General features: G+C 37.3%; 1 protein-coding gene and 1 long non-coding RNA gene across 2 annotated transcripts in view; one reads left to right on the top strand and one right to left on the bottom strand.

The window, feature by feature from the left end:
• The window catches only part of MED27 (mediator complex subunit 27), a 251,343-nt gene extending 225,736 nt beyond the window's left edge, over positions 1-25,607 (top strand). Inside the window, exons 7-8 of the mRNA XM_023494313.2 lie at positions 23,074-23,151; positions 25,008-25,607. Of these exons, the coding sequence (XP_023350081.2) occupies positions 23,074-23,151; positions 25,008-25,142 (213 nt within the window). The 3' untranslated portion in view covers positions 25,143-25,607. The remainder of the gene's footprint in view (positions 1-23,073; positions 23,152-25,007) is intronic.
• On the bottom strand, positions 786-9,981 carry LOC116421792. Its single transcript, XR_004232328.1, has 3 exons — positions 9,540-9,981; positions 2,630-2,731; positions 786-820 (listed from the first exon to the last, which is right to left on the bottom strand). It is a non-coding gene; the product is annotated as an uncharacterized LOC116421792 (long non-coding RNA).
• Positions 25,608-25,658: the final 51 nt, after the last annotated feature.

The raw sequence follows: 25,658 nt of genomic DNA, 5'->3' as shown, positions 1-25,658 counted from the left end.
GAGTAAAAGCAATAGCTAAGGACAGCAACAGAGTGACAACTGAGAGATCCATAAGAGATTTCTTTCAAAATGCACACAAGAAGTGAAGAGGAGATGGACAAGAAGCATGATGAATAAAATCTGACAACATTCTGTCTATAGGTGAATTTTTTTCTTTTTTAGTGGTGGTAGTGGTGGTGGTGGTGAAGAAGGAAAATATAAACTTAATTTTAAATGTGAATGAATTGAACAATACATTAAAATGAAAAAGTGACATATTGCTTAAAAAAAACTGATTTGTTGCTTATAAGAAATAGATTTTTTTTTTAATTTTCAGTAGCATTTTAATTCTCCAAATACATGTAGTTTTCAACATTTGTTTTTGTAAGACTTTTGTGTTTCAAATTTTTCTCTCTCTTTTTCTTACCTCCGAGCTTCTCCCCAAGATAGCAAGTAATCTGATATAGGTTAAATGTATGCAATTCTTTTAAACTTATTTCCATATTTATCATGTTATGGGAGAAAAATTAAACCAAATGTGGGGGGGGGCATGAGAAAGAAACAAAAAGTGAAAATACTATGCTTGAATTCATATTTAGTCTCCATGTATTTCTCTCTGGATGTAGATCACATTTTCCATCCCAAGTGGATTGGAATTATCTTGAATACTGCATTGTCGAGAAGAGTCAAGTCCATCACAGTTGATCACCACATAATCTTGTTCTTACTGTGTACAATATTCTATTGTTTCTGTTTACTTCATTAAACATCAGTTTGTATAAGTCTTTCCAGGCTTTTCTGAAATTATCCTGCTGGTCGTTTCTTACAGAACAGTAATATTCTATTACAAAGAGATACATTTTTTTTAAAAGAAATATACAAAGTAAAACAGAAAATGGGGGAAAAATTTACTATGCATCAGATAAATAAATTCAAAAAAGCAGGAGTTGCAATCATACTATCTGACAAAGCAAAAACAAGTATTCAAAACATAAAAAGGAATTAAGAAAGAAATTGCATTATGCTGATGGTATCCAGGTTGTATAGAACTTTAAAAAATATGGGAAAGTTTATGTTTTATCCTAGAGGAAATAAGAAGCCTCAGGAGTTGGCTGAGTAATGAGTCACATGATAAGATCTCCTCTTAAGAAAAATTATTTTGACATGAGTGTGTAGGATACTTTGGATTGGTGAAAGACTGGAGTTAGGTCGACCAAATAATCTACATCAGTGATAGAAAATTCAAATAGAATTGGGGGCCACCAAACTACACGTAAGGATCCCTGAACACTGCATATTGACCAAATTTTAAAGTGTAACTTTATTTATTTTAATTGTATTATTATTTAATTTTCAAATATCTCCCAATTATATTTTAATCTCTGTTCAGACCACATGTGGGAGTATTGTGGGTCACATGTAGCCTGGACTACATGTTTGACATCTCTTATGAAGTGAACTGTAATGAAGGCACAAACTAATGTGATGACTTTGTAATTAGGGAGGAGACATTAGATACGAGAAATCTTTTAAAGGTAAAAATGACAAGATTTGGCAATTGATTGGATAAGTGGAATAAAATATAGTATAAAACATACATTTTTCAATTTGGCATTTAAAACCTTCACAGACTAATACCAGTCTACTTTTCCAGGCTTATCACACAATACTCTCTTTTTACATATTCTACATTTTAAACTGAACTACTTGCTCTATTCCTCATGTAAGGCACTATATACCTATCATGTACCCCCCTCTCACTTCTACCTCTAAGAATGCCTAGTACATTTCAGAACTAGTATGTGAGGGCTTTTCTGATCTTTCCTAGCTACTACTACTTTCTCAAAATTACTTTTTTCCCTTGTAAATGTTTTATATTTATTTATCTCTGTTTGTTGTCTCTTCTCTTCTACTCCATAGAATGTAAACTACCTGAGAGCAGTGACTATTTGGTTTATTTCATTGTAAATCCTACACTTAATTGGTTCTGGAACCTGCTAGGAGCTTAATAAATGCTTCAGAATTGATTAATGGATTATGCTAAGCATTTTTCAGGTTCATATGGCCTTAGAACTTTCCCCTTGTTCCTACCTACCTTGCCTGAGAGAATCCTGGTTCCCTTCCCCCCCCTTCCTCATGGAAGAGTTTCCATCCATTCACTAAACTTTTGCCTCGCTGTTTGTTATCCACAACCCCCACAATAGTATTTGGAGCCAACTTCCTCATACTAATTAAGAAAAAACATATTTCCCTTTTTTTCCTACCATATTCTTGCCAAAGTTTACTCTCCTTCCATAGTGCAGATAATAGTTGACTTTAATTTATAACTAAAAATGCTCCTAAGAAAAGTATTTGATTATCATCAAGTAATAATGTACCATCTGAAGATATTAGGTACCTAATGTGCTAGTCTTTGGGTATAAAAAGATATTTTTCCTTAATCAGTAGTAGTGGCAAGGTTATACTGATTCTCAACATTTTTGTCAGTGATTCCCCTTATGACCAAAGGCAACACAATTGGCAGACATGAAACAGACCAAAACTAGCTAGGGAGGAGGGGAGAATCAAAACCATGCTCATGACCTCTTTGCCTCCATGACCTTACCAATGGAGATAACCAGCCATATAATGAAGAAAATAGACTACTTACCATCTAGAGTTTTAGAGGATCACAGTATATTCTAATTTGCCTCTTTGTTGCAGTGAGTGAGCCACGTACTTAATCCTAACCTCCTTATTTAAGTGGCCATACCTATGGGAGAAATTCACTTTGTTTAGTTAGCATGCACAAATTCTTAGTCTTAAATGTGCACTTCTTTCCTGTAATTTTCTTGTCTGTCTTGTAATTTTCTCCTGAGTAGTTTGTAGAAAATATTCCAAGAGGAGGGGATTCTGCTCATTATATGTTGCTTCTTTTGTTTTGATTGTTAGGGACATTAATGCAGAGTTCTTTTATTTTTTAACCGCTATTACAACTTCTGTACACTGTAGTGTTATAATTACCAGCTGCTAGTTCCACAAAAAATAGATGATCACTTCACTTATGGCAATAAATACCTTGGACCAATTTAATAAAGGTCCAGTTTTTATGCAAATACCCTTTACTAAAGAATATCATTGCCTTTACATATATTTTTTACAATGTTCTGCTTTATGAACACTTTTGAAGGCAAGGTGGAAGCAGTTTATTAGAAGAGTTGTAAAATGTGTAAAGTATAAAGGTATATAGACTATGTTGTGTTTTTATTTCACGTACTCTAAAAATAATCTATCAAATACTTTGTTTAAAAGTGGAGGAGGGTGGGGAAGTCTCAGCTCAAATTGGACTAAGGTTAGATAGCTATTAAAAAGATTAGATATCCATTTGAAGGAACTTAGAAGTTCCTATTGTTCCCTTGCTTGCAATTTAAGTAAATGAAATTGGAAGCTAAAACTCAGAGAGCAACAATGTTGAGGGAATGGAATAAGTATTATCTAGTAGTATAGTTATATATTGACACTAAAAATTCAAAATTCTTCTTCATTCTACATGTAATTTGAAATATATTTTACTTCTAATATTAGAATCAGGAAGATAAAAGTTAAGCTATTTGGGTGTAGGCTATAGAATATTTGTGTCAAGTACTAAAGACAGATACCATTGAAGTCCTCTTTTCTCTTGAGACAAGTAAGAATTAGTGGATTAAAGAATCCTCTCTTTAGTGAAATATTTTCTTTGCTGTGTCAAGTAGATAAGAACATAGTAGAAAGTAATCCAGTACAGCGTTAACCTTAATAATCCTTTATCAATAAAACTTTGAACTAATTATTGCCATGGAAAGGTTTGGATTTTGTAATGAAGTATATTTTCACATAATATGGTGTGTTCTTTCAGAAGATGTCTGTATAGTGATGAAATAGGTAACATTGATAAGGAAATAATGTAGAAATAGCCATAATATCTTTATTTGTTAGTGTTCATCTTAATTAACATAATTAGAATGGCTAATGGCCAGAAGTTATAACTTCTCATTGATAGTGGTCAGGGTCAACCAACCAGTCATCCCAGGTCCTGAAACTTCTACTTTCTGTTAAAAGTTAGAACACAGTCAGTGTTCTATGGCCTATGATATGGACTTTGAAAGTGTGGTCTCTTTGGTGCAATCTTCATGAAGCTTACCCTTACCCCTTCATCCAACATGATTTCAGAGTAAAAATAGTTAAAGATGGGTATTGGGTACAAACTTAACTAAAGCTATCCTCTTTAGAATTGACTGGCCCACCACAACTAGCTATCTACTTTACTTTTGTATCAAGTAATATTGCTCTTTTCATTTACCTGAAAAATCTTGTTTTATAATATGACAATTCTGTCCATAGTAACACTCCCCTACTAGTCAATTCAAAAACTTCCTTTCAGGCTTTTATCTTTTTTTTTTTTCTGACCACTTATATATAGTAATTTGAAGTAAATTATCAACATTATTTAAGAAGGCTTGTGGGAACAGATACTACTTTATCCTTGATATAAAGAAGTTCCATGAATGTATGATTATGAACATTATGTTTAAAGAAGGAAACGGTTCTCAAACTTTTTGATGGCTAATTGGGAGGTACTGTAATTCTCTACTTCCAGTAAACTGGAAACAACTAAAGTAGTATCATTGGAGAAAGTTTGCTTCTGCATTGCTTTAGTGTTAAAAACCCTTAGGACTTCCTTCCTTTGACACTCATTATGTGGTTGCAATTACTTGTTGCATATGTTTTCCTGCCCACAAATAGTAGCTGTAAGCCACCACAGAAAAAGCCCCAGCATGCTAAGAAGGCAGGAAGCCCTTTGAGGTCTTTTTCTTCAATGTGATGATGAAGGACAGAGGAATTACCTGGCAGAACCAGCCCAGGTTCCTAAACTCCAATTAATACCATAAGGATTACAACAAGGACTTTAAAAACATGCTCACACCTCTCAGCATCTCCAGGGCCTATGGCCTTTTTTCAAAGAGGTCAGGACTAGGATCTTGTGAATGTGCAGCTAACCCTGACAAAGGAACCTGAAATTTGCTCTTCCTTTTTATTTCTAACTTTGATACCATCCCCAGCTGGGCCTTCACTCCCCTCCTTATTAGACCCCTTACCTAAGTGTGTCTAAGTGGATTAGGGCTGGGGACAGCTCTCAGTGGACCCATTACTGCTAACAGGTCTCATCATTTATTGTGGTCCCCTGGGGACTTCTTGAACTTCGTCCTGGGGTGAAGAAGCTTTTTATAGCCAGCATAGCTACAGCAGGGTGGATTCAGAGAATGGAACTCCAAAATAAGGGGAGGGGTAGGCAGCACAATCTGAAAGGGCAGGAACAACAAAGAGCCATGAATGGTTTTAGTGTGTTCATATTTTTCTGACATTTAAACTCTGCAGGTGCAGTGAGTGTTTTGATCTCTAACCCTCTCATTTCAACACAGTGTGAATTTTTATACAGTAACTTGGGAAAAATGAGAGTGAATCTAGAGCTTCTGACTGTGTTAAATCTTGGCTGGATGTCTGAAGAAAAGAGGCAAGTGTGTAGAACTCTAGACAGAGAATTGAAAGATAGGATCATAAGGATCAACTCATAGTTCTTTTAGCTTTTTTTTTTTTACTTAGAAGTAAAGCCAAAAAATAGCCTTCAGATCAACTAGTTCTTAATGTGGCAACAAATCAGTCTTCTTCCTGGCAACATTGTACAGGGGAAGAAGCCTGGGGTTAGAGTTTTGCTTCTGCCCCTACATTAATGATCTTGGGCATGTCACACCTCTTCTAGACCTCCATTTTATCCCCTGTGATTGATGAATGAGCTCTAGATGGTAGCTTTTAAAAAAAATAAAACAAAGACATCCAGTAGCATACTCTAAATCTCATCAAAGAATAGATTCTGAATGGACCAGACAAATTCCAGACTTGATTTTTAAAATAATGATCATCAAAAGATGCTGTCTCCTTCAGGGTTGGGCATTCTGTGATCCTTCATGGGAGATCTATGCTTAACTGTTTGATTGACAAAGCTATAAGTTGTAACTGTTTTGCCTGAAATTTTGCTGATTGCCGTTACTTCGCTTTTTCCAGACTTCAAGCTGGACCTAAGCTTGAGAGTTGCTTATATTTTATCTAAATGTGCTTAATAAAATACTTCAGAAAATCAGGCATTTACTGCAACTCACTGGGGGTATACTTGACATCTTGAATGTTTACTGATGGTTTGTAATAGGTTAATAGTAGCATAAAGTGCCTTACTAAGTATTCAGTATTCCTAAATGGGATTGTATATAGCATGGCTATATAACATATAGCATGGCTTCCCATATATAGAGACTATGCCTTGTGATTACTTTGTCACAAAGAGCTAGGGGTGAAACATTTCTGAATATAGTGATGTGTATGGTCATTGTGTGGGATTTGGGATCAATGTAAATGCTGATAAATAATAAGTAAAACCATTCTTTTAGATTCACAACCTGACCTGTTGTGATAATTATATTTAGGCTCTTTCTCCATCAGCTTCATGGCTTCCTTGTTAGGAATCTACTTTTGAAGCCATAACTGAAGAGTTTTAAAAGGTTAGGAGGTAGGCTGTATGTGTCATTGCTCAGACTTTATAGCAGATCACAGTTATATTTTATTCTACATGAACATTATTAGACAATTCTCCCAAATTTTGCCAGAAAGAGCAAGGAGTAATCTGAGAAGCTAAATCTATGTGAGAGCATCTTCTACAAAGCAAAAGAATCTTTTGTTGTTTTCTAAGGAAGATATCATTTTGTTGTATATCATTGATGGTCATGTTTGCATTTGTTTACCAGGCCTTGCATTCACGTGTTTTGTATATTTATAGAGTTGTAAGGTTTTTTATGCCCAGTGAAGCCCAGGGAGTAGTTTTCACCAGTACAAGGACAAATGATCAGCCTAATATATGAAAATGTATTCCTGTCAATAATCTCGGAATAAAGTGACCATGCAGGATGAATGCATGTAGAAGATAAATACTGAGGTATTGATGGCATTTGGTGAAAGAGAGAAGATGGGCAATTCCAGGGTCATCCTGAATGAAGGTCAGCCCCTCCCTGATTTGTCTATATCAGATAAGCTGGGTAAGCAGAACGTATAAATAGTGAGCCTTGTTAAACTTTTGCTCTGGGGGCCTGTGCAGCTGATTGCTGCCAAGTAGGATCAGTATGCTGCTGCCCAGACAGTTGAAGTGTTTCAGCATTTCATCTTGTCTTTTATTAGACACATTTAGATGTGCCTCTGAAAACCTTATCCCCCTCTGCTCTACCCCCTTCCTACTTCCCAACTACTTTAAGCATCTAAAACCAGAAAAAGATTAATCAGTGATTGATTCTTAACACCCATCCTATCCATCCCTTGCCAGTGGGGTTTTTTCTTCCCAGTTTTTGATGCCGTATTTCACCTAAGGTCCCTTTCCTCTCCCAGACTCCCTTAGCAGCTGGAGGGTTCTGAGTATAAGGTGCTTAGCAGTTACCACCCTTACTAAAACATAATGGAATTGCCCTTGGTGACAACTATTTGAGTCCCATCCTGCTTTCTCTTTTAGAGGTGTTATGAATTGCATTGAAAGTGGTTTGTGGGTTTCTGGCATTAGAAAAGTAATGGAGTAGTAATTTTTCATTTCTATAGCCTCTTTCTTCTTTAGGACTTATGTAAGACTATGTAAACCTCCAAGACAGGAATGGTGACCTGTTCTGTGTTGAGGGATGAGAAAAAAAAAATTCCTCTAAAGCAGTAAGCAGAAAAAGAACCTGGACCAGAGAAACTATAGCAAATGTTCTGGTCACCATGAGGAGACAAGCCAAAGCTCTGAAATTCTCCCTCTGAGCCTACTTAGTGTTCAATTTGGCTATTATTCTAGTGCTGACTCACTGCATGAGCTTAGACTGTAGTTCATAGACTTTTTTAATTTAAAAGAGAGCTTAGAATTTTGTTCCAACTTCCTCCTTTTATACACGGGGAAACTGAGGACCAGGAATGCCTTCCCTAGGAATACATTGCTGATTAATAGCAGAGCTAAAACTGAAACCTAGGCCTCCTAATTTTCAGTCCAGGGCTCTCTCCACAAATATCAATCACATTGCCTTCCTTCTTAGCAGCTGGATTATCTATATTCTCTCATTCACTCCCCTGTGGTCTACATGACTGTCTCTATAGTTTTCTGAGAACTTTGATATATCTTTAAATGTTCTCTATCTGGATGTTTCTACTGAAAATAATAGTTTTAAATGAGTATAGAGCAATTCAGGTGTCTTCAGCTTTTTTATTTTCTTGGCATGCTGCAATTGAATCTGGCATTTTACCATTAGGAAATAGTTCCAAATGGCAAAGCCTTTTTTTTTTTAAAGACGCTTGGGTTAATCACCTTAACTCTTTAATTCTGGGCAGCTAGGTGACAGAAGCCCTGAAGTCAGGAGGACCTGGGTTCAAATCTGGTCTCAGACACTTAACACTTCATACTTCCTAGCTGTGTGATCCTGGGCAAGTCACTTAACCCCAATTGCCTTAGCAAAAAACAACAACAACAACAACTCTTTAATTCTTCAGGAATCTTTGTGGGGTTCATAAGGCCAATCAATTCTAAATAAAGTGTGAAACTGAGCAAGTTTGTTTTCTCCAAACTCTAGTTTTGTTCTACAGTTCCCTTCCCGTTCTGTAAGTTTGCTTACCCTCTTCCAGGACTATTTACTGTAGTGCTTCTTGGGACAGTTTCCTAGGATTCTGACATTCCTAAACTTCCCAAATATTAAAACTCTCTCCTATGTCCCAATTTCTCTTCTTGATGACTAATCAGTTAATTCATTAATCTGTTCTTATGAGGAAAGTAGATCTCAAAGGGAGCCTCCTAGAATATTTTAGCCCAAAGAAATGACTGTGATTATGTTGGAGATATTCCCAGGATAAGTAGGGTCCTTGAACACCTTTTCACCTGTACTGAACAAGAAACCAGTAAATTCAGAGAAATTCAAGTTGGAAGGGTCTTTAAAGAGCCCTTTTCTTGCCCAGGATCACACAAGATTTTTGAACCCTGCTACTCTGGCCCCAGTTTGATGCTTTTTTCCACTCTCCTGACCTCTTCTGCCTAAGAACTGTATCTCTGTTCCTTCCTCCCTTCTTGACCTCCCATACGGATAGAAAATCACAATCTTTTGGCCCCATCTGATGGGAGCATATATTTTTTGACTAAGGTGGATAAGTTACAAGTCCTTCAGAACCCTTGCAAACTGCTCCTTCATCAAACAAAAGAGGAAATATTGATTTTCTTGAGATAATCCCTACCCCCATAGGCTTAGATATTTCTAGCTCAGGCCTTCTAGACTTGTTTAACCTGTGGAGTAAAAATCTAGGAAATGGATTAGAGTTTAGCTCTGTATGGTAAAAAAAATAATAATAATACTAATAAAATAAAACAAACCTTTTCTTTTTATTCCATCATACCTTGAACAACTGTTTGAAAAGAAAACTATCTGTCTTGCCTTTTTGTCTTACTCTAAAAACATTACTTTCATGTTTAGCTAATGAGTTTTTAAAAATTGAAATACCTTCATTTTTCAGAACCAGAAAAACATTTGGACTGGGTACTTCTGGGGATGTCCCTCTGAGATGATCCTTCAGGTCCCTTCTTATACTTAGTCCTCTTGAACCATTTTTCTAATAAGAAGGCATGTCCCCAAAGTGGTGTGGTAGGCAAGGATCATTTTCTATTTGTCTTAAGTTCAAATCTTGGATTCCAGAATCTTCAGTGAGCAGAGTTATGTAACTGACAGAGCCTTAGAAGGTGTGGATTCATTAGTACCTGAGTTTTTGGTACAAGTTTATTCCTTAACTCCTTACACCAATAGAAATCACAAGTCCAGTCAAAAAAAAGAATAATAATGATTAGGATAATAGGCATTTATATTGTTGTTTGTCCTTCATTCTTAAGAGGACTGCACTGTCGGGGAGCTGATGCTATAACATGCAGGTGAATTAGAATTAAGTGAGGGAGAATTGTATAAAGTACTGATTTAGAAAAAGAAGTCTCCTTTTGTCTGTATAATAAGCCTATGAGTTAGGTAATACTATAGCTAATTTTATTGTAGATTGACTTGACTAGGGCCACACAGAAAGAGGGTCTTGCAAATGATCTTGAAAACCAGGTCTCTAACACTCTTTCTGCCATGACACCACCAAAGTGCTTGACCTCAAGCAAATCGGTACAGACTTCATCCTTCCTTCCTTCCTGCCTTCCTCCCTACCTTCCTCCCTCCCTTCCTTCCTCCCTTCCTTCCCTTCCTTCCTTCCTTCCTTCCTTTCTTTCCTTCCTTCCTCCTTCCCTTCCTTCCTTCCTCCCTTCCTCCCTCCCCCCCTCCCCTCACTATACTGTCTCTTGATTTCTTCTCTAAAATGAAAAGGTTGGACTCAGTAACACCAAGAATCCCTTCTTCACCTTCTCTGATTCCATAAGTGAATGTGTGAACATGGGAATGAACCATTGAACAAAAATTTGTGGACATTGTGCTAAGTTTTAGAGACATAAATATAAAAAGTGAGATGGTTTCCTATCCTGAAGGGCTTATATTCCAAAAGGGAAGCAAACAAGTAGGGAATTAGAGCCAGGGGAAAGGGAATCCCAAGGATGGTGACATATTGTCATGACCTTTCTAGTAGCATTGACTTGATCCCTGTTTCAGTAGCAAGAGGTAAAATGCAAGAGGTAGGATAGGGGAGAACTCTGTCGTGCACAAAGAGGCTAGAGACTTGATTTTCAAGGTCATTTGTAAGATCTTGCTGTGTGGCCCTGGTCAAGTCAACCTACAAGTTTCAGTTTTATCATTTATAAAATGGAGATAAAAGTAGCTATAATACTACCTAACTCATGGGCTCATTCCCCTCTGGGCAAGGGTGGGATGATCTCCAGCTAATTAACTCACAGGAGAAGGCTGAATCCGTTGGGTGGCATTAAAGGAAAGACTCCATCCACGATCATTTGTATTTCTTTAAGCAAGAGAACAGCATGAGGTGCAGACAACTAGCCCATGTTTGGGCCATGCTGCCTACTGGCTACAGTCATGAAACTCATGAAATCCATTGAAATGCTAGGAGTAGCATAAAGATTTCCTTCACACAGAACAATACTGTATCAATAACTTCCATGGTTCCCATCAAAATTCTCTGAGCTGTTTATAACCTTCCAACCATACAAAAATCTCTAGCAGTCAGATGGCACAGGACCCTTTAGGACTTATATCAGTGCAAATTAATGTGAACAGTTAGTCTGCTTAGACTAGAGCAGGCAGCCCTTTTGTATTTTCAGAGTCCAAGATAATTGATAGAATCTACAAATGCTGTCAAGTTACCCTGTTGCCATAAGGTAATCAGGTGCATTTGCTTGCCATTCACTTAGAATCTTGGAGCTTGGAACTTTCACTTCCCTTCAAGTCCTTTTTTTTTTTTTTTTTTCCTTTTTCTTTTTACAAATAAAGGAACCTCAGACCAAGGAGAGGTGTATGCATGCCCAAAGTCCTCTACCTCCTCAGTAGAAAGAGAAGGGCCTGGACTGATGTATTTTTCTGCGATTCACTAAACATCAGTGCATTTTGTACTCCAAACTTTAAGTTTCATTATGTTTTCACATCTGTTCTCTTATTTATCTCATTTGTTTCCCACGACCTCTGTTGAGGGTAAGTAGGTTTTATTACCCTATTTGACAGAGAAGCAAATTGTAGTTCAGAAAAATCACATGATTTTCTTGTGGTCATACAAGCCAAATCAGTTCTCCTGACTTAGAGTCTTAGAACACTTTTCGTAATGCATGCTCCCATCTATGTTGTGTGCTCACTCCAAAAATGGGGTAAAAGTAGGAAGCCACATTTTGTCTGTGTTCTTTAGGAAGAGGTAGAATATGAAAGTGAAATAGATTCTGACTCTGTCACACTTCTCTTGGTGGGTTTTTTGTTGTTGTTGTTTGGCTTTGCAAGGCAATTAGGGTTAAGTGTCTTGTCCAGGTTACACAGCTAGTAAGTGTTAAGGATCCTAGGCTGGATTTGAAGTCTGGGCAGTGGCTCTCCTCTGTGCCCTCTAGCTGCCTCCATAGTTCTCTTGAATAACTAATTTGCAAATTGTGACTTAAGGCCTTATTTCTTAATCTTTTAAACCTATCTAGTGTATAGGAATGATTCTTTCTCTTGATTCTGTGTGAGAGCTTTACTTTTCTGTTACCTGCATTCATCACAGATAACACAAATCATGGTTACTTTAAAAAAGAAGAGGAAGGCATAATGTACATTGGATTTTTTTCTTTTGGGAGCTTTTTTGTTGTTTTTTGCAAGGCAGTTAGAGTTCATTGAAATAATGTAATTGTTGAAAGCAGAATTTCCCGCACTCTGTTCATTCCTCATTCAACCATAGCCCAGGATCATGCTATTACCCACTAACAGTCAAAACAGTCATTGCAATGCAGAAGAAAAAAACAGATCATCAATTCAATTAAGATTAAGAATCCATTATATGCAAGGGGATATGGGAAAGATTATGGAGACAGAATCAAAATAATTTGACAACCACTCCCTTATAAGGGGTGAGAATAAGAGAAAAGTCAGCTTATTCACAGGTTTTTGAGGCTAAGTGCCTAGGTGATTAGTAGGATAATAAAGAAGCTAGAGAAGTATGAAGACTTTTGTCCTAGAGGTGACAATACTTTTACTATGTCCTTATTTATTCTTGACTGATCTTCAAGACAAATCAGGAAGTAGTGAGAGTGTACCTAATTACCCTAGCCACATCACAGATACTGAATGAAGTAGCCACTGTGGTTACCAAGCTACCTATTTTTTTCTTTTTGTTTGTTTGTTTTATTTTATCATTTTATTTAAAATTAACAGGCATTTAAATTTTCTTCTCATCTCTTCCAAGTTTAAAAGAAAAAAAAAAAAACCCTTTCAACAACTATACATAGTCAAGCAAACAAACATAATCGACATTCAATGCTCTCAGCAATCTCATGCTGCAACCTGGTAGAAGAGCTCAATTTTTTAGTCAATCAATAAGCATTTATTAAGTGTTTACTATATACCAGACATTATGCCCAGAGCTTTGGATAAAAGAAAAAGGAGAGGGAGAGCCTCTATCCTCAAAGTACTTACACACTAAGGGAAGAAAAATAAGTGTACAAGCAGTTCTCACTTTATGAAAGTGGACCGTTTTGCAGACCTCTGGGTAATTTTATGTAACATGAATTTCTCCTCAAATATGGGACCAGGGAAAAAGAAACAACTTTGGGGGGAGGAAAAGGGAAGGGGAATGGAAAGGAATAGGGTCAGTCATGGGGTGGGCATTGTGGGAAAGAAGGGAAATCAAGGACATATTGGAAGTACCCTAGTATAGAGGAGGACCAGAGTAGAGGAAAGCTAACTGGAGTAAGGCAAAGGGCTTTTTCAAGGCTGGAGGTCTGAAGCCAAGTCCCTGATCAGGCATATGCCTCCATTCTTCTGGTTTTACTTAGAGGGCATTTTTTTGGTTCCAGATTATAGGCCTGGAGCTCCCAGCCTAGGGGGCAGAAATGGAGAGAGAGCAAGCACAATATTGTACCCCAAAGTTAACATAGCTGGATTTGGGGTTTTTGTAATGTAATTATTTTTTTTTATTTTATTTTTCTTTTTTCTTTCTTTCTTTTTTTTTATTAAATAACTTTTTATTGACAGAACCCATGCCAGGGTAATTTTTTACAACATTATCCCTTGCACTCACTTCTGTTCTGATTTTTCCCCTCCCTCCCTCCCTCCACCCTCTCCCCAAGATGGCAAGCAGTCCTATACATGTTAAATAGATTACAATAGATCTTGGATACAATATATGTGTGCAGAACCGAACAGTTTTCTTGTTGCTCAGGGAGAATTGGATTCAGAAGGTAAAAATAACCTGGGAAGAAGAAAAAAAATGGAAGCAGTTTTCATTCATTTCCTAGTGTTCTTTCTTTGGGTGTAGCTGCTTCTGTCCATCCTTGATCAATTGAAACTAAGTTAGATCTTGTCTTTGTTGAAGAAATCCACTTCCATCAGAATACATCCTCATACAGTATCGTTGTTGAGGTATATAATGATTTCCTGGTTCTGCTCATTTCGCTCAGCATCATTTCATGTAAGTCTCACCAATCCTCTCTGTATTCGTCCTGCTGGTCATTTCTTATAGAACAATAATATTCCATAACATTCATATACCACAGTTTACTCAACCATTCTCCAATTGATGGGCATCCACTCATTTTCCAGCTTCTGGCCACTACAAAAAGGGCTGCCACAAACATTTCGTCACATACAGGTCCCTTTCCCTTCTTTAGTATCTCCTTGGGGTATAAGCCCAGTAGAAACACTGCTGGATCAAAGGGTATGCACAGTTTGATAACTTTTTGGGCATAGTTCCAAACTACTCTCCAGAATGGCTGGATGTATGTAATGTAATTATCTTTCATAATTTTACTTAAAGTTGGATTTGCAAAAGTGAGAGAACTGTGTTTTTATACATTGGGACCTAAAAGATACAAAGAAACTAAATGAAAGATAGTCTCAGAGGGAAAAGCACTAGCTTCTGAGGTGGTGGGGGAGGGGGAACCAGGAAAGGCCTTCTATGAAAGGTGATATTTGAGTCTATGCTAAGAGACAGAGTTTAAAAGGCAGAAAAGATGTGGAGAGGGAAGGTGGGACATCATGAGTGAGGAATGATAAGAAAGCTGAACCTTAGCGCTTGTGGAAGGGAGTCAGGTGTAAGAAGGCTGGAAAGGTAGGAAGGAGCCAGTGTGAAAAGCTTGAAATGCCAAATGGGGGGAGGGGGCACTTTATTTTGACACCAGCATTCTCTCAGTGATGCTCTGTAGCTGCCTCAGAAGAATCAGTATTGTAAGTGGCACAAAGAGAGGCAGCTGGCAGGTAGGTCTGTGCGGTCTGTAGCGCTACCAGCAATAATAGCTTGTGCTCCAGAAGGGGCAAAAAAAGAAGGCAGCCAGAGATGACTGGGAAGATTGGGAAGAGCAGGTTTTCTGCTCCAAGTTTACTTTACAAAAAGAGAGAGAGAACAGTCCCTCAGAGCAGCAGAAATAAACAAGGACTCCTCCTAAGACAATTTGAGAAGACCCCAGAAAAGGCTGAGAGGGATGGGGGTGGAGGTTTGCCTTGAATGATGTGCAGACACCTTCGGGCTTCAGCCTTAGAGCAGATCTCACAGACTTTGGGGGAGCAGAGGAGGAGATGAGAAGAACCTTTCCCCTTTGAGGGATGCCCAACACAGCCGTGCTGACCAAGCCCCTCCCAGACTGTGGCTGCAGGGAGAAGGAGCTAGCAGACACCTGGTGATGAGCACAGAGGGGCAGGGGGGGCAATGAATAGAACCAGCTACATCCAGCAAAAGAACTCTGGGAAATGAGTGTGAATCACTACATAGCATTTCTAATCCCTCTGTTTTTGTCCGCTTGAATTTTTTATTTCCTTCTCGGGTTAATTTTACCTTATTTCAAGGTCTGATTCTTCTTGTGCACCAAAATAACTGTATGGATATATATACATATATTGTATTTAACATATACTTTAACATATTTAACATGTATTGATCTACCTGCCATCTGGGGGAGGGGTGGAGGGAAGGAGGGGAAAAGTTGGAACAGAAGGTTTTCAAGGGTCAATGCTGAAAAATTACCCATGCATATATCTTGTAAATAAAAAGCTATAATAAAAAAAACCCACAAATAAAAAAAAATAAAAACTAAAATTGGGCAAAAGAAAGCTAATGGCATTCTAAGACACCAAGAAATCATAAAACAAAATCAAAAGAATGAAAACATGGTAGAGTTAAGAGAAACATTTCATCCATCAGAAAAACAGCTGATCTGGAGAACAGATTAAGGAGAAATGTAAATAATCAGACTACCTAAAATTTATGATTAAAAAATAATCTTGATAACAGTATTTTCAAGAAGTTCTCAAGGAAAATTGCCCCAAAGTACTAGAACAAGGAAGGCAAAGAAGAAACAGAGAAAAAAAAAATCTACCAGTTACTGCCTGAAAGAGATCCCAGGAAGAAAACTTGACGAATATCATTGCCAAGTTTTAAAGCTCCTTAGTTAAGGAGAAAATATTGGAAACAGCAAGAAAAAAACATTTAACATAGAGCTACATCAAGGAATACAGAAGACCTAGTAGCTACTACATCAAAAGACCATAAGTCTTAGAATACTATATTTCTTAGAGCAAATGAACTGGGGTTATGACCAAGGAAGGGTAGTTTAGCCAGCAAAATTAAATATAATCTTGAATGATAAAAAGCCATTTAACAAACTCAGACTTGAGTTTGGGGAAAAAAAAAAAAGCAGGTATAATAATCATGATTTTCAGACAAGGTTAAAGTTAAAATAGATTTAATCAAAAGTGAAAAATAGAGAAACTACATTAAATGTCCGCAGTATTATTCAATATTGTTTTAGACCATTTAAAATTTTTAGACAGTATAAAATATCTGAGTATATACCTGCTAAAACAGACCCAGGAACTATATAAACATAAACAAAAACACTTTATACAATTAAACTCAAATCTAAAGTAATATTTGTTGTTCATGGTCAGGTAAAGCCAACATAATTTTTAGAATGACAATTTTACCTAACTAATCTACTTATTCAATATCACCCCAATTAAAATTTACCGAGAAAAAATAATAACCAAGTCCATTTAGAAGAACAAAAGGTCAGCCACTTCAAAGAAACCAGGGTCAAAGGTTTTAAGGAAGTAGATTCAGTAGTATCAGACCTTAAACTATATTAAAAGGCAAGGTCATTGATAAAGTATAAAAAGGAAAATTTCTATTATTTTAAATTGAAAGTTTCTTTTACAAATAAAACCTATATAGCCAAGAATAGAAGAAATATAGAAAATTGAGGGGGGGAGCTTTCATAAACAATCTCAGATAAGATGTGATTGGATTGGAATATTATTATGGAAGGAAATGAGCTGATTGATTAGGGGAAAAAATGGAAGAATTTGGACTTCTGAAGGAAGATGCTATCTACCTTTAGAGAAATAGATAATAAGAGGAAGCAGCATAGTATGGTCTCATATACATATGTGTATGATTATATTTGAGTCTATCTGTGTATGTTTATCGATATACATATATGTATCTATGTGCATATATATGTATGTATATCTCCACACTTAATTGTAGCCTTCTTGAGCAACAAGGGAAGAGTAAAAAGTACACAGCAGAGGACAAAAGAAAACCAACAAAGCAACAAAGAAAAACAGGGCAGCTTTGAAAACAATATGTAGTATTTATTATATAGGTTTTCTTCAAAAGGAAATTTATTATTTTTATATTGAATCCTCTTTTGCTGTGTACATGGCAATATTTTGGGGTGTTTTTTTTCCTCATTTTGTATTTTAAGTTTAAAATTTAAAAATTATTAAAAAAAAAAAAAAAAGAAAAGAAAAAGCAGGCCATTCATCCAGTAAGAGCAAAGAATAGAAAGGCAGCATGAGCAACAAAGAGGAAAAGAACCAGAGGAAAGCCTCCAGGGATTGGGACAGATCTTTTTTTTTTTTTTTTTTTTTTTTTTTTACTGCCTTCTTTTTATTCTAAATATATTGGTGTATGCTTGTTTGTTGGCATAAAATTATTTTATTAGTATCATCAGTATTTTATTAGTAATAATGTTAATTTAAATGACCAACATTGGTGTATGCTTATTTTTGTGGTACATAAAAAGAGATATTTTAAATCTAATTAGTTTACCCAAATGTTACCAATATTTCCCATCCTCATCATTGTTCAAGCAAAGATTATTTTGACATATAAACAGCTTGAAAAAGATGGAACTAATATATATTTTTTTAAATTTAATAGCCTTTTATTTACAGGATTTATACATGGGTAACTTTACAGCATTAACAATTGCCAAACCTCTTGTTCCAATTTTTCCCCTCTTCCCCCCCCCCCCCTCCCCTAGATGGCAGGATGACCAGTAGATGTTAAATATATTAAAATATAACTTAGATACACCATAAGTATACATGACCAAAACATTATTTTGCTGTACAAAAAGAATCAGACTCTGAATTATTGTACAATTAGCTTGTGAAGGAAATCAAAAATGCAGGTGTGCATAAATATAGGAATTGGGGATTTAATGTAATGGTTTTTAGTCATCTCCCAGAGTTATTTTTCTGGGCATAGCTAGCTCAGTTCATTACTGCTCCATTAGAAATGATTTGGTTGATCTCGTTGCTGAGGATGGCCTGATCCATCAGAACTGGTCATCATCTAGTATTGTTGTTGAAGTATATAATGATCCCCTGGTCCTGCTCATTTCACTCAGCATCAGTTCGTGTAAGTCTCTCCAGGCCTTTCTGAAATCATCCTGTTGGTCATTTCTTACAGAACAGTAATATTCCATAATTTTCATATACCACAATTTATTCAGCCATTCTCCAACTGATGGACATCCATTCAGTTTCCAGTTTCTAGCCACTACAAAAAGGGCTGCCGCAAACATTCGTGCACATACAGGTCCCTTTCCCTTCTTTATAATCTCTTTGGGATATAATCCCAGTAGTAACACTGCTGGATCAAAGGGTATGCACAGTTTGATAACTTTTTGAGCATAGTTCCAAACTACTCTCCAAAATGGTTGGACCCGTTCACAACTCCACCAACAATGCATCAATGTGGGACAGATCTTTATGGAAGATTTATGGGAGGACATGAATAAAGATTGCACAGTATAGGCAGGTATAGTACTACTGGAAGATATTCTGACATCATTGAAATCATGGGACCTTTGATGTAAGAACAGTACTATCATTTGTCCTCTGTTGCATATGAAAAACACACACGATCATATGAATCACCTTGACTTGTATAAATGAGCACATTCTGTAAATTCTTAAGAATGCTGATGTCAAAAATCTACACTGCCAATGAAAGTCTGAGGCTGTGTGGCCAGAAGAAGCTGCTGAACATCTCTGAGCCCTAATTTCCTAAATGTCAAATGAGCATCCTGGGATTCTGCTATCTATCTCCCTCTCAGAGTTGTGGTGAGCAAAGTGATTTCTATGCCAGAAAGCATTATATAAATGTGACAGGATTAAGATGTGCATAAATAAATACAAATCTAAACAGAATGTGATAAGAGCATGGGAGAGGTTCAGACATTGCTATATAAAATGTTTTGTTATTTGCAAGGTTGTATGTCAGAAAAGAAGCTTGTTACTCAAAACTTTGGATCTGATTCCAAATACATGGTTGCTGTCTGCCCCAGGGCTAAGAGGAGGTATTACCTGCACACCCTTCCCAATTTATGAACTGCATGGGGTCTTGCTTTTTAAAAATAACAACAGTTGGTAACTGCCATTATGAGCCACTCTCGTTATTCCTCCTCTCTCCCTGCCCTTCACACAGTTGATTTTCTGTATGTGTTCTCCCTTTCTTTTGTTTTCCTAAATACTTGAGATGAAGAAAACAGGGGAAAAGATAATTGTTTAAGAATTAGACTATAAGAACTATTTTGCTGAACTCGTATCTACTCAGCAAACTCCAGAAATTAGAGTGAGATGCTCAAACAAGAAGGGATTAAGTTTCTACCTGCAAATTTGTGATGGTGGCTATGGAGGGTCCTCCATTCCCTTGAGGTTTTGCTACAGCATTATTATAATTGATACAGGCACATTTGACAAAACATTGTTGATATTATTTAAACAGGCTTCTTTTTCCTTTTACATTTGAGGCAGAAAGATGGTGTAGGTAGATACTGGAATGAGAGACAAGAAACATGACATGCAGTCATGGACTTGCCATGACTGTATAGCCAATGTATGTAAAGGCCATTTTCATTCATTCATCTATTAAATGCTTACTATGTATCAGGCACTGTGCTAGGTACTCAAGATACACAGATTAAAAATAAAAGTTCCTGCCTTCATGGGGCATATATTCTATTGGGAAACAATATGACATTTAAAAAAATACAATACATACATAAAAAATACTGTCCTGAGCAAAGAACACTAAGAATGAGAGGGCACCCAAATAAGTTTTCTGTAGGAGGAGTCAAGTCAGAGCTACTTAAACTGGGCCGTGCCCCATGAGGTCATGTAATTGAATGTGGGCTTGTGAAAGTAGGATTTTATTATCAGTAAATGTTTGATGTCCTATTTAATATACCTATATACCCAGGATTGTGTAAAAAATTTTTGCATGAAAAGGAGTCACAAATGGAAAAAGCTTAAGAAATCCTTCTTTCAGTGGATTTGTGAGGTAGGGTTGAGGGAGGAGTGCATTGAGGACATTGAGGCATTAAGATATGTGCTGTCCAGAGCTGGGGATGAAAAGTTCATGGACTAAGAACCACAAACAAGTCAGTCTGACTTGAACAATGTGCGTGGAACACGATGTGGAGTAAACCCAAAGAGATAGGCCCTAATCAAACTGAGAAAGGCTTTAAAAGTCAAAGAAATAGATGCATTTGTATTTTGTCCTAGGAACAGTACGAAGTCACTTTCTGAATAAGAGAAACAATTGACCAGTGTTTTAAAAGTATCAGTTTGGCTACTGTGTGAAGGAGATGAACTGTGGCAAGAAGTAAAGTTGGCTTGAATCAGAATGGTATCCATGTGGCTGAAGGGAAGGGATAGATTGGATATGTGGCTCCAGGCCAGGGGCTGAGGGCTCCAGGGGCTGGTTGCTGAAGACAAGAGAACAATGGAAAGATTGGGAAATATGGGGATAATGTCCCCACTATGAAGAAGGAAGTTAAAAAGAGTTCCTTTGGGAAGGTGATGAGCCCAGTTTGGGAGGACTGTGTACCAGCTGAGGTGCTATGTAGGGAGCCTCTTCTCTTGCCATGTCCACCAGCCTCTAGTGCATCCTGCTCACAGTTTTCTCATTTGTAGAATGGAACTTTGACAGACTCTTCTCACCCACAATGTGCTGAATGGTACATTTGCATTCTCTAGACTTGAGCTGTAGCACTCTAATCAGTTTGTGGCTTTCCAGAACAGGGCCGTGGATGCTGCGTTTGAAAAAAGGGACTAATCTTGATTAAATAGGGAATGGTGCCATATTAGACAACTATGAAAGTGAGATTTTATAAAGCAAAGTCCATCTGTTGGTTATGTGAGGAAGATGTTGCCCTTTTCACAAAATAAACATGGACAGTTTCCACTGAGAAGTAAAAGGAGAAAATGTATCCCCAAATGAGGCAGAGAATATGCAGTTTTTTCTTAGCTTAGGGGTGAAATGATACTGCTATTAGTAAAGCCTTGTGTCCTTTTCTTTCTTTCCACCCTCCTGTTCAGAACAGGCCATTCCTTTTGCTGTCCCCACTCTCACTGGGTGCCCTCAAAGTCGTTTTCTGCACTCTCTCCTTTTTTCTTTCTTACTCTCTTCTTTTCAGGTTCGACCTAGCAAAGTCTGTTATCACTCTTCGATTTGTCCCTGCCTTCTTCCCTCCCTCCCCAGCCTTCCCTTGTGTTTGGCTCCCACTTTGATCTTTTAGAGGCATTTCTCTCCTTCCTAGCACTTACCTGTGCAATGATTCACCTCCTTTTTGTTCAGAACCTAAGTGCTCTTCCACTACCCCAGCACCTTTTATCTGCTTGTGGAATTTCATTAGCTTCCTGTTATAATAGAACCCACATCTATGTGCTGATGATGAAATGAATTTGAATTAGCTAATAGCATTTGTTCTTCCATCCCCCACACAGCCCCCAGGCATGTTTTCCTGTCTTGGGCTCAAAATTAGAATCAAGCTTGTTACTGAAAAGTGTAAAATAAGAAAATAATATTTGATGTTTAAGAAAACCGTAGTTAAGAATATATCTGAAATTTAATAGACTTTTTTGTCTCTGGGCTGTGGGCTAGGAAACTAAGAACTAATTGAGGGCGGGAGGATGGCAAGAATACAGAAAATTAGTCAGCTTTGTTTTCTCCTATTAAAATACGACTGTAACTGACTAGATGGGAAATGAAAGCTATTAACTAGCTCTCCAGCCCTGAAAAAACCTGTCATCCACGCAAATGGAAGTTCTTTCAAATTAAGCTTTTAGAGAAAAGAAAAGCACTCAGTTTGGTCAGCCTGCTGACCCATCTGCTGGCCACCATCAGAAATGCCAGCTGCACTGCGTGAACTCTGCTTGTGGAAGCAGGGCTTTGTACTGAGTGGTCTAGAGGAAGATCTTTCTAGTCAGTTCCAGGTTTTCTTTTGAATTATAATGTAATGATAGTGTTTACATGCAGATCTCCCAACATATCATTTATGGGAGAATTTGGCCAGAAAAGAAGCAGGGGCTTGAGAATGCTTGATTTGGAGACAAAGCTAAAGTATCCTACTGACTCTGACACTTCCTATTTGGGGAGTCTCAGTCATTTGTCTCTCACTCAGGTTCTCTGGGTTCCTCCTCTCAAAAACAGACTGGATGACCTTAGGGAACCTTGTAAGCCTGAGAATCTCTGGTGCTAAGATCTTGGCTTTCTTAAGCAGTGATGAGCTGGGAAAAGCTGACTCGATAATTAGGGTACAGGATTTGCTGCCTTAGTTCAAATGCAACTAGTGGGTGAGCAGAGTCCCAGATATCAAGAATCCTATGGCAGCATCTTTTCCCCACAGTACCGGTCATCTTTCCTACTTCTTCATCTCAGTCAGCTAATCAGCATGATGTATTAACCTTACTTTTCAAGTGATTGTATTTTGGTAGCCTGTTTTTTTGGTAACAATTCAGTCTTAGTGAATGTATTAATTTGGAATCACAAAAGGCCAATAAGTTGAAATCAATATGTAAATAAATTATAATACAAATATATTGAGAGTCTTTCCATTTCAGGAAGAGAAATTTTGCCAGTGTCTTAGGTAAATAAAGAAAATGGCACATAAAGTGTAGGCATTAATCTGGTAACAAACATCATAACAGTTTGCAGAATGTTGTGTCAGAAAAGGAAACCATCTGAAATACTTTTAATTATCTAATCTTTGCCCACATGAACTATTTGAAATGTTGCTATATTGAAAATTAACTTTATTTTTTCTCCTGACTCACATTTTTTCCTTTCCTCTTAACTCAGGTGACAGATCACGCCACCACTGCCCTCCTCCACTACCAGTTGCCACAGATGCCAGATGTTGTGGTCCGGTCCTTTATGGTAAGTGGCCTTAGCAAAAAATTCCTTCCACTGATACCTCCAGATTGATAACAACAACAATAATGATTAAAAGAGTAGCTTGAAAGCCACCTCCTGTCTTCAGATAACTGTGAGTCTCAAACCAGAAAATAGCTTTCTGTCATTTACCATTGATGAGAAACTCTTACCTGTTTGACTTTCAGGTCTTTCTCATAATTGCTGGAAAGAAAGGGAATTGGGATAGATTTTTCCAGGACAGTAATGTCTAACTTCCCAGGCACATTTTATTTCATGATGAATCAAAATACAGGCTGTGAAATTACTATTTGTCTAAATGTTTCAGGACCTGCTGTTTGGTTTATGTAATTTAAAGCAACTGATTTTTTTTTTGGACTGAATTGACCAGTTATTCTAACATCTTGTTGGCACGGTCTCACTCCCGTAGCATCTGGCCCCATCTTTAAAAACAGTCAAATTCCTTTTTTCTCTTCCTATTAGAAAAGTTGGCTCTGAAAGAACATAATCCAAACTCTTCTCTGTCAGGATTTACCTTTTACTGAGGTTCTTTATTTCTAAATATATGCTTTTAGCTGGGTGGGATTGTTTTTGTCTAATTCGTGTACAATTTTGTGCCTGACATTAAGGTTTAGAAAACAGTGATATGTTTTTAAAAATCACAGCCCCTTTAATCAGTTAACTAAAGCAGAGAGTTGATAGTCTGAAGTAAAAACTTCATTTTGGATGGATGTGAATGATAATCTTAAGTCTAGTTTGTCTAAGTTCATGGTTTCCCTTGAGTGACCTGCCTTTGGGCTTTTAGAAAATGCAATTTTTACAGTGAGGAAAGATAAGCTTCCTCAAACTGAAGCAAGCATTAGCAATTGAACAGGACAGTTCAGTTTGTCCTTCTCCCCATGTCTGTTGCTGATCTTCAAAGATCTAGTCCCTTTGAAGGAGAGCTATTGACTATATCCAAGCTTTACCCCTCTGGAGGAGGCAGTGATGAAGATGGAAGGATTTGTATCAATAAACTCAGCTGACCTCCACTTCAGAGAACAATTTTCTCATATCGACTTAATTCAATAGGACTTGAAATGACGAGATTCATGTGCATCCTTCACAGTAAGAACTCGCTTGCCTGGATTTTTTTTTTTTTTAATAGTGAATCTCCTTGAGCTTAGAATTGAGTTATACAATTCTCATCCTTATTTATGATGCTTAGAGGAACCCAGTGGAGAGAGCTGTATTCATGAACACTTAAATGTGTTAGTAGTTGCCTTTTATCACCTTATTTGATGCTATCAGGGTAGCCATGCCCTCTGTTTTAGGTCTTATTTTGGCCGTGGAAGCTAATGTGACCTCTGAAATCACATTAGAAAAAAGGATACGTTGACCTCTTTGGGAGAATTCCAAAGTCGTAATGTATTCAAAGACTTCCTTTTGAAGGTCTGTGACCACTTGTGGGCTCAGTAAAAGAAAAAGGGAATTGTGGCATACATTACAAAGATATAGAGTTCTGGAAATAAATTGTGGTTATGTAGGGCCCTTGATGATACATGAAGACCTTGGACCATTATAAGCCCTAAGAGAGAACACCTGCTTTGTTTCTCTTCTTATTTTTCTTACAGCACTACTTCCTATTCACAAGGTCCTTAATGTGGTAAAAGTGAGGGGATTTTAACAGAACTGAAAATCAGCAATATTGTGACCTTGTGGTTTTCTGCATGCTTCTCTTTCTATACAATCACAGGATATCTTTTTGGGTCAAAGCCAACTTAAGTTCTCTGCCCTCAGCATCATTATGCTTGACAGGAAGGATGACATTGGAAGCATCCAGATCCAATTTCTTTCATTTCTCTGTACACTTCTCTTTTTAGACCTGGTTAAGAAGTTACATAAAGCTGTTCCAGGCTCCATGCCAGCGCTGCGGAAAGTTTTTGCAAGATGGCCTTCCTCCCACATGGAGGGATTTCCGAACCCTCGAAGCCTTCCATGACACCTGCAGACAGTAACCCTTCCCAGCCCTGCTTTCAGACCTTCAGGATGACAAGCAGGTGGAAAACTAAATCCAGCATCCAAAACTTTTCCAGATCGATCCTAAGCAATATTGATGGCTCAATAGTTAATTTACTTCTCAGCATCAATACATTCATTCTTTTTCTTTAGTAAACAGTGCTTTGCTATGTATTAAGGCTGAACCAGTGCTTTTGAATACCAGGTTGTTTCTGTGGTTGATGGGAACTAATTTTATACTTCAGCTGGCGCACAGAAGGAAAAGAGGACTTTTTTGTGTACATAATATAAGAAAGTAATGCAGCATGTTCTGTGTTTGTTAGTGGTGAGCTCATCTTTCTGGATCAGTCTCATAAGTCATTCTCAGGAGCTATTGTCATTTTAATGAGAGCTTCACACATGGTGCCAGAAATCTACATTGTTAAATAACTTATTTTTATAAGCAATAAACACTTTGTACTCAAGATGAAGATTTCTGTCTTGTTTTCTCGCAATGCCTTATACATTCCGTTTCA

Source organism: Sarcophilus harrisii, chromosome 2 (assembly GCF_902635505.1).
Source record: "Sarcophilus harrisii chromosome 2, mSarHar1.11, whole genome shotgun sequence".
In the NCBI taxonomy this organism is placed as follows: Eukaryota; Metazoa; Chordata; class Mammalia; order Dasyuromorphia; family Dasyuridae; genus Sarcophilus; species Sarcophilus harrisii.
This window is presented reverse-complemented; position numbering and strand designations above follow the sequence as displayed.